Source organism: Geospiza fortis, unplaced genomic scaffold (assembly GCF_000277835.1).
Source record: "Geospiza fortis unplaced genomic scaffold, GeoFor_1.0 scaffold206, whole genome shotgun sequence".
In the NCBI taxonomy this organism is placed as follows: domain Eukaryota; kingdom Metazoa; phylum Chordata; class Aves; order Passeriformes; family Thraupidae; genus Geospiza; species Geospiza fortis.
The window spans coordinates 7,114,760-7,124,328 of record NW_005054311.1 but is presented as its reverse complement, the minus strand read 5'-3'; the positions used below and the strand labels follow the sequence as shown (position 1 = coordinate 7,124,328).

General features: G+C 40.4%; 2 protein-coding genes across 2 annotated transcripts in view; one reads left to right on the top strand and one right to left on the bottom strand.

Annotated features, from left to right (window-relative positions):
* Positions 1 to 476, bottom strand: part of EXOC3 (exocyst complex component 3) — a 26,096-nt gene extending 25,620 nt beyond the window's left edge. The window contains exon 1 of the mRNA XM_014306336.2: positions 411 to 476. Coding sequence (XP_014161811.1) covers positions 411 to 476 — 66 coding nt within the window. The remainder of the gene's footprint in view (positions 1 to 410) is intronic.
* A 400-nt stretch (positions 477 to 876) lies between these two features.
* The window catches only part of LOC102044953 (dynein heavy chain 5, axonemal-like), a 148,159-nt gene continuing 139,466 nt past the window's right edge, over positions 877 to 9,569 (top strand). Inside the window, 6 exon segments of the mRNA XM_014306347.2 lie at positions 877 to 1,311; positions 1,433 to 1,619; positions 4,302 to 4,402; positions 5,873 to 6,061; positions 6,161 to 6,235; positions 8,574 to 8,660. Coding sequence (XP_014161822.2) covers positions 1,457 to 1,619; positions 4,302 to 4,402; positions 5,873 to 6,061; positions 6,161 to 6,235; positions 8,574 to 8,660 — 615 coding nt within the window. The 5' untranslated portion in view covers positions 877 to 1,311; positions 1,433 to 1,456.

Here is a 9,569-nt window from a genome sequence, read left to right as displayed (position 1 = left end):
GCTGACAGCCCCCGGTGCGCCGGCGCACGCCCGGCCGCGCATGCGCACCGCACTGCCGTTGGCACCGCCTCCTCACCCTCCTCTTCCTTTTCGGTTTTTTATTTTTATTTTTTTCTAACAGTTTTTCTGTTACGGGGCGCAGTGTGTCCTGCTAGGGCCTGGTTCAAAGCCGCCGAAATAGTTTTGGGAAAAAAAAACACCAACAAAAAAGCCAATAAAAAAAACTTCACGACTCCTGTGAGGTGTTAAAGCTTTGGGTTGGAGTGGCCGCCTACTGCAGTGGGTGTCGTCTGGGAAAAAAAAGGAAGCACACGGAGTGATTTCTTCACGGGATGAGTTGTTAAGTGTTGGAATGGGCTGCCAAAGGGAGGTGATGAAGTCACCGTCCCTGGAGGTGTTCAGGACATGACTGGATGTGGCTCCGTGCCATGATCTGCTTGACACGGCGGTGTTGGGTCAGTCTGGGTGGACTCCATGACCTCAGAGGTCTTTTCCAACCTAACTGATTCTCTAATGAAAATGGATAAGCTGCGCTTCACGCGGTGCCTTCAGATCCTTGTGGAAGCTGCTTATCCCGGCGGAGGAGAAGGGGAGCTGCTCACTCGGCCCGCGGTGAGGACTGTCTCCTCACGCCTTGCCCAGACCCCAGGGCGCTGCCGTGCCACCAGGGGATGTGCCGGGAGCTGTGGCCGCGGGATGCAGCTCTCACCATGGCCTTGCCCAGACCCCAGGGCGCTGCCGTGCCACCAGGGGATGTGCCGGGAGCATGCTGTGGCCGTGGGATGCAGCCCTCGCCACGGCCTCCCCTGGCTCGGCACCTCACATTCGCTGAGACTCGGGGAAGCTGCGTGCTCAGGGTTTAATTTATACGTGAGATAAAACTACTTTTTCGCTCTTTAAAAGACAGGTAGTTAAGAAATGAGCACCGGCTTGCTGAATCCAGTGGGAAATGGGGACGGGCGAGGCGCCTGGTGGGGGCTGGGTTGCTCGCTGGGTTTGTGTAGGGGTTGCCATAGCAGCTGCCAGCGGCTCCAAGTGCCGAGGAGAGACTGCCGGCGTAAAAACCTGCCCGGGATTCAGCAGATGCGGCACTTCGGCACTTCGCGGCGGGACCTGCGCCTGCAGGAGCTTCCCAAGGAACTTAACCTGTCCCCCAGTGCGTGAGTTCCCACCTGCGGCAGTCTGACTGGACAGAAAGTATAGTTATGCAATTAGAAATAAAGTTTTGGTAACAGGCAACCTTAAAGAAGATTTTATCATTTCGAAAACTGCTTAGATCTTCTCTTTTTAAATCACCGACTGAAAGTAGAGGTATTTTTTCCACCTTTCCTTGCTAGTCTATCATATTGATGCTGTAACAGGGATAAAAATACTGGCGGTATCTTAATTACAATGTTACACTGTGCAGTCATTTTCTGTATTGTTGATTTAGGTTGATTTTTCTGGGGTGGTGCAGATGGAGGAGACTGTGGGAGGTGAAACCGAGTTGGGGGGACAAGACGAGCCCAGTTCCTCCCATGGTCACTCTGCACAACAGGAGTCAGAGCAACTGAGAGCAGCACAACTTTCTTCTAAACCTCATATTGATCTCTGTCCACCTCTCATTGCTATAAAAAAAGGTAAGGGAAAAATAATAAGTACTTAATATCAGCTTTGTATGGGGAAAAATAATCCAGGAAGAAAATGAGAAACCAATTATTAAGTAGAGTATTTAAGTTTATATATACTGGGTGTGCTGTTCTGAATCTGCCAGTGTAGGGACTGTGTGTGCTGAATGTGCAGTTTTCAGCTTTATAAATAAATATATGCATATAAATAAACAAATGCATATATGTTTATATATATATGTATATATGTATATATGTATGTATCTGTCTATCTACAGGTCATCCACAGTGCAACTCTGATACTATATAAGATTTCCTAGTGTTGAATCATAGTAACATGATTCAAACAATTTTTTAAAAATTAAAATGAGTAGTGATCCATAATATAGTGTATTTTAGAATATGACACATAATATAGTATTTCTTTTCTGGAATACTTTAACTGTGGGAATCGATTAAATTCGTTAGTTCAAAGGTTATTGAACATAGCCATCTACCTCTGTGCCTGTGTGTGCATCCCTTACCTATGTCCACTTTGCTTATGTATTCACTGACCTTGTGGAAGAGGATCATGTTAGATAGTACTGAATAAATAAATATTCATGGCAACTGGGAGAGGAGTGTGAGGCCTGGAGGAAAGCTAGAAAGGCAAAAAGGAGAACTAAAGGCTATTTGGCCTCACTTCGGTCCCTGGGAAAGTGGTAGAGCAGCTAATCCTGGATGCTATTTCCAGGCACATGAAGAACAAAGGTAACTGGGAGTAATCAGCATGGATTTAGCGAGGGAAGAAGTGTGAAAAACCTAATCATTTCCTTTTGAAATGAAATGGTTGGTTTGGTGAGGGGAGTGCAGTGACTATGGTCTGCCTTTTCTTCAGTAAGGCTTTTGACATCCTCCTGTTGAGAATTTTTTATTGTTCCCCTTGAGGTGAGTTAGACACACATTTGTGCTGAAATATATAAAAAAAATAAACAATGCGTTGGACAGTCTTAAAACCATAACTGATTCTACAGGAGGTCTGCAAAGATGCTTCTTGAAGCAATTCCTTATATACACTTGCACCTATGCCAGTTCTTTGGGCATCAGCATGGAGCACCTCAGCCCAGCCTTGGGTCCATGCCCCAGCACCAGCCGTGCTGCCCAAAGGTAGATTCTGAGCCAGGTGCTCCAGGATGGCTACAAGAAAAAGCTGTGGCTGTTTCTTATCACCAAAGGAAACTATACTCCCTTACAAGGGATTGTTCTGCCTCTGGTATTCCTTCCTGTTTCCATCCAGTTTAACCCCTTCTGCAGCTGGACCTTCTTGCTCTCTATGCTGGATTGTTCCTGGGTTACAAAGTACCACTGAGGAGCAGTTACAATTTAAATTTTCCCTTTGCTCCTGTAATATCCTCATAGAGAAGCTGTGGAAGTGTGGGCTGTCTGAGCAGAAAGTGAAGTGGATTGAAGACATTGAACAGACAAGCTCAGAGGATGGTGATCAGCAGCACGAAGTCTGGCTGGAACCCAGAAGGTAGCAGTGTACTCTGGGGGTCCAGTCCTGTTCAACATCTTCATTAATGATCTGGAGGATGGGGCAGAGGGTACCCACAGCAAAGTTGCTGATAACACATTAAAGGGAGGCTTGGCCAATGAATCAGAGGGTTGTGCTGCCATCCAGAGGAGCCTGGAGAGGCTGGAGAAAATTCCTGCACCTGAGGATGAACAAGTCCATGCAACAATACTAGCTGAGGGCTAAACAGCTGGAAAACAGATTGGCACGAAAGAACGCGAGATTCCTGGTGGACAGCAAGTTGAACATGAGCCAAGAATGGCTCTTTTGGCACAGGAGGCTGATAATACCCTGGGGTGGATGAGGAGTATTGCCAGCAGGTTAAGGGGGATGATCCATCCTCTCCATTCAACACTGGTGAGGCCTCACCTGGAGTAGGGCATCCAGTTTTAGGCTTCCGAATACAAGAGAGACATGGGTATACTGGAAAGAGTCCAGTGAAGGGCCATGAAAATGATGAAGGCAGCAGAGCACCTCTCCTGTGAGGAAAGGGTAAGAGCTCGGTCTGAATGGGATCTTCTCTATGCATGTAAATGCCTGAAGGGACTGTGTAAAGATGAGGTGTTCAGAAGAGGGAGTCAAGTTCTTCTCCATGGTGTCCAGTAATGGGACCAGAGGCAATAAATGGTGGAAACTGAAACACAGGAGGTTCTCTCTGAACATCAGGAAACACTGTGAAGGTGACTGAGCACTGGTGCAGATTGCCCAGGGAGGTTATGGAGTCTCTGTCCTTGGAGATACTCAAAAGCCATATGGAAACTGTCCTGGACAGCTGGCTTTAAGTATTGGAAGGGATACTGGCTTGAGCAGAAAGAGATACAATTTGATAGAAAATTTATATGGAAATCAGTGCTATTAGAATTCGAGTTTTAGTCACAGTATTATTATTTATATAAAATAGATTAAACAGTAATTCATGGAAGTTTGGTGAGCTGCCCATAAGCATTACTGCATGCTCCACTGGAGATCCTATTTGCTGCCAATGATGGGATGTAAATATCATTTTTTTGGGAAATAAAATGGTCTAATTTTCCCCACTATGAGAAGACGTTAGCTAGCAAATATGAAGACACAACACTGCAGGTATTGTAAATGCATTTGTTGTGCTTGAATAATTAGAACTGGTAATTTCTTTTAACTAGAGACAGAAAGCAAATATCATAGACATGGAGGGAACCTGAAGACAAGGAGCACTGAGCTAGGATCTGCTGTCACAGGATCATCTCTGACTACTGTTCTTCTGGCAAGTGTTTTTGTTCTAAAACAGGTGGTTGGTGACTCAACTACCTTTTGTCCACTAAATGTTCTTCTATACAGATTTTTCTTTAAGTCTTCACTGACAAAATCTTGTCTAATATTGAAGCATGCTGAGTTCCTTCAGTCTCTGTTAATTGCAAGGAAAAATAAACAGTGAACCACTCAAAAGTGTCTACAGTGTTAGGGCACTGACTTTCTGTGCTCATAATGTGTGTTGCTCAAATTTTGGGTTCTTTTACGTATTTTTTTTATCATCCACTGGTTAATACCCTTCCTTTGCCATGATGAAAATGAATGTTGTTTGAGAATATTGAACAAGGTCATACTGCATCAGGGAAGGCATATGCAAAAAAAGAGATCCAGTTGTTGACATGGAAACCAGAGATAATAAAAGACTGACACAGTTGAATTGGGAACTACATAGTGAATCACAATTAGCTTTTAGAGATATCAAAAGGGTACTGACCAACAACTACAGGTATTCAGATATTGTCACTGTCTCCTGGTGTCTAAGAGGTTCAGGTAGAGAGTAGGTGAAAAACATCCATTCAGAGTCTGTGGTAAGGCCAAATGATAGGAAGCGACGTGCAAGTTGGCCAGCTTTCTTGTTTTTTAATCCAAGAGTAGGGTTGATTAATTACAATTCCAATTAATGTAGAGTACTGGGAAGTGATGTAATTTATCTTTTTTTCTCTCCATTAAAAGCTGTAAGATACAGAGATACTTCAGACATTTCCAAACCCCAGATATTCATGTCAGTGGGAGCTGTGTGTAGAGGGAAATGATCTGTGTGGTTGTTTATTTATCCAAATCTTTAGTTTTCCTTATAGCTTCTGAGGATTTTCTGCTGACTTAAAAATGTTAGTCAGCATATCTATTTTCAGTCATGTTCACACTGATAGGAAGATTTTGAAAATTCGTTTTTTACATAAATCTCCCTCTTTATAATTGTGCTGCTACCTTTATACGATCTTTAAATTAATCATCGAATGTACATTTATTCCTGTGGTAACTGATTTTATAGTGATTTGGTTTATTTGTTTCCTTTAGGGTAATAACTTGATACTATATATTAAAATGCAGGCAGTGTAGAGGTCAATCCCAAATCTGGAATATGGACATATAGAAGTTTGGAACCTGGATCACAAAGCTGAGATGTGAATGAAAGCTGTTATAGTACTAAATTTATATCGTGACCTTAGCATGGATCCACATTTGGTTCTGAGATCTTGGAGTGTCAGATATGTAGTTTTCATAGCAGCTTTATACTGAGAAAAAATTATGGCCTAGCAAGTTAATTATTACTGTTCTTTTCCCTGTACATTCCTTACATGTAATTTTTTCATGTTTCTGCTAGATATGTAATTTATGAAACCAGCCTAAAGATCAACAATATAAAATACAATCTTTAATTGAGGAAAAATAATCTTTTTATAACAAAACTTCTATTTTGTAGTCCACTGTTAAGAAAAGTAAAATACTTTCCACTGAAAGCAGAGAAGAAATAGCCAAGCAAGCCAAAGAAACCAAAGAGGAGAGAAGAGCTCAGATAGATGGAAGACACAGGTATTTGATATCAAGATTAGCAGATGGGATAGACTTGAGTGAGCAGCAAGTGGAGGAGACTATTATTTCTGATGACAAGGTAAATACTGATTAAATTGTTATTACAAGAAATATTTCCAAAATTTTCAGTGATTTGAAGCTGCCTCACAATTATCTAAAATTTTTTTTTTTTTTTTAGTTTCAACTAATAGAACAATTCTTTGCCCCTAGTGGACTTAAAAAGTTGCTCTTCTTTTACCAAGATGTGTTGCAGGTATGTTTCCATTATTGCTTCTGCAAAAGCAAATTTGCATTTTTAAAAAAATAAATCACATGACTTGCAGAATTCAAAAAATCTTAATGGATCTTTTGGTTTGCTATTTATGCCAGTGTGGAAAGAATTTGGACCTCACTGTTTAAATACTTCCATCTTGGCTTACATGGAAATTGCAGGACGCTTTGTGGTGTAGTTTGACACTGTTCTTGTTTTCACAAAAGAAAACTTTAAAATTGCCAAGTAGAATAAAACTTCAGATCTCAAAAGTGATAAAGATAATTGAGACAAAGTGTTCATGGTATTCAGAGTTTAAAATACTAGATAAGCTATCACAAGTATTATAGGAATGGGGGAGCTGTCTGTGTAAGGACCAGTTTATTTTTCTTTTGGTTTGAACTGCACCAACTCCACTATGGACAAAGCACTCATTCAAGAAGGTGAAAAATAATGCAATTTCCTTCTAAATTAAGGTGGCATCATGTTCAGATCTGTCCCATTCTGCAGAAAATAAGCTTGGAAAACTGTGACCAGAAATAAGGCAGTTGTGGTCCCCAAGTTGTATTTTTCTCCCTTTAAGTTTTGAGGAGAAGCCTCTGCATAAAGAGTGAAATAATTTGTTCAGCTTCCACTGAGTGTGTGATATCAGAAGGTGCCAAGTGACCTTGACATTGTCTAACACAACTGTTGAGGGCTTCCAGAACTGCCAAAGTCCTTCATCAGTCCTTTCAGATTGTGCCAGTGAGGAGCCATGGTAGGGAGAGCTAATTCACCCTGTGGTGGTATTTTGGGCTCATCAAGGAGAAAAACTCCTCAACTGATAATTCTGGATCATCATTTAAATGCAGAATGAATTACAGAATCATTATAACTTAGATAAATTAAAAAAACTTTTGAGTGTTACTGGAATTGCTTAGAGACTTTGCAAAGCACAGAATGAGGTCTGCTGTCAAAACAGTTTAATCAATTTTTTGTTACACTGGGACTAGGCGTGCACATTTCTGGGATGAATCTCTTGTTCTCTGACTTAAATCAAGATGAAACTAAAAATCTTGACATTGTTTTCCTTAACTGACAAATCAGGAATAAATGCCTAGCCTGGGTTAAATGAAATGTTTCATTGCTGCATTTAATTTTGTTTTATTTTGACCCTTTTAACCATTAAAAAAAAAAAAAAAGTGAGAGTTCTGTTTCAGAAGCAGCATAGCATAAACATGTTTCTGATGGAAAGTATAAATGCCATCTCTAGCCTCTTCCACCACATTCTGATGAGTGAAGAGATCTCATTAATTTGACTGTTCTGTCAGAAATTTGATTTCAAGCACGTTGGAGAATTGGAGTTTACTCAAGGAAGTATTAGTATGTGCCCTGTTGTTCTTGGAAACAAAATACTGAGCAGGGCAGACTATTGGCGTGACTAGTAGGCATGTCCTTACCAAGATTTATCAAAGATCCTTTCTTTGCTGCTTCTCATCTCTTCATCTCTCTTTTTCACCATCTTAGATGCATGATGTTCACTTGAAACCACCTGCAGGGGTCAGCAGATGCTGATTTGGGGTGGAAGCAAGGAGCCACCCCTGTATATCATGCATCACATGTTCAGTCTAAAAGGAGCTGAACGCTTGACTTCCTAGAAAGAAGGCTCTCCTCAACTTTAAAGATAAATATACCTGCAAGCTTGTCCCACATCTTTTTCTGCATCACATTCTTCCAAGTTTCAACAGATTATTTTCCAAAATACATGACACATAATTAGAGGGAAGCAGGTCTTTATGAGGTTTAGGCTTTATTGTTGCTTCAAAGAGAAGAGGTTAAAGATACATGTCAGTGGAGAGGAACCAGTGGCAGCAAGGCTTCCCTGAGAGAAAGTTTTTCTGTGATGTATGGTTAAAGAAATGGGCAAAAAGCTAAATTTCTTTGTTGACAGGATCTAGCTGATGGCATTGCTTGTGAGTCCCATTCACAATTACATTTTGATTTTGCAGACCAAGCATATGATTGTTTCTGTGAAAAATTCAGTTTGTTTTCATAGAGGAAGTTTCAGTAGGAATCACTTCAGATTTAATTTTGTTTTCTTTTCTGAGACCTTCCCCCCTTCTTGTTTTTGTTGTTATTGTTGTTGTTGTTGCTTTTCCCTGAAATAATGGGTCTGTGAAATGGTTTACTGGGATTCAGGCAAAGCTTATTCTCCAGAGAATGCAAAACTCATGGTTTCTATCTGGGAATTACAAACTGAATCAAAATGGACTTAGTTATAGTTCACATATTCAAATGGAGGAAGGATTTGTATGATATAGTTTTTACTTTATTAACCTCTTGTTTGTATTTTAATTGCTAGCAAAAGTCGAATGCATCATTGAGGCCAGATGGGTCAACAAACAATTTGTCTCAGAAGAATTTATTTATTACCATGGGTTCCACAGAGGTATGGTTGAAAAAATCTTTAGATGACATTTAAAAAGTAAAATATTGAAAAGGCTTAACAGTTCTGCAGTGTTATACAATTTTTTTGTAATCCTTGGATAGATATTTAAGTACTTAGTCCCTGTTCTTATAATGCAGGGTCTCCCAGCATTTCTTGAGCTGAGGTTGGCCTTCATCAGTAAAGAAGCAGTGATTTCACTATCTGAGAGGAGAGCAGGTCAAATAAATCCTTGTTAAAAAATTGCAGATCCTAACAATTTTTAAATGACTGCATGTTAAGTGTTTTCCAGGGCTTGTGCACTTCTAGTTTAAAAGTGCAGTTCTTCAGTGGTTTTCTATGCCCTTTCATATAGTAACGCTGTACATTACTCAAAAAATACCTTTAATAAATCCTTTCTTCCATTCAAATTCTTATAATAACCTCCTCCCTGTAATGTCAAAGCATTAGTCGACAGCCTATTCAGAGTCACCATTAGGATTTTTGATTCATTTTGATTTTTTCCGTCTCTTTTGGGGGAAAATTGGCTCTTCATATACAATGGTCTTTGAATATGGCCTGGTGATGCTTTGGTTTTCATTTTTATTGCTATTGTTGTTGTTTCTTGTCAGCCCCAAAGAGCTTATGTTAACATTGTAATGCTAGAAAAGACATAGCAGAAGAATTCTTTCTTGCTTTCAGGGGAAAGGTGGGTTTCATTCCTCTGCCAATTGGACCAACTAGAATGGATTTTCAAATTTGTGGCAGTTGAGTTTTTATTAGGTTTGTTACTAGGTTTCATGGATAAATAAACAAAATAAGCATCTTTCAAGTACAATAACAAGAAATAGCCAGCTCACAGGCTCTCCCTGTACTACATTTTCTTAGTAGAGGTACAACATTGAACCAGTCTGTGCAAAAGGGCATTTTTGG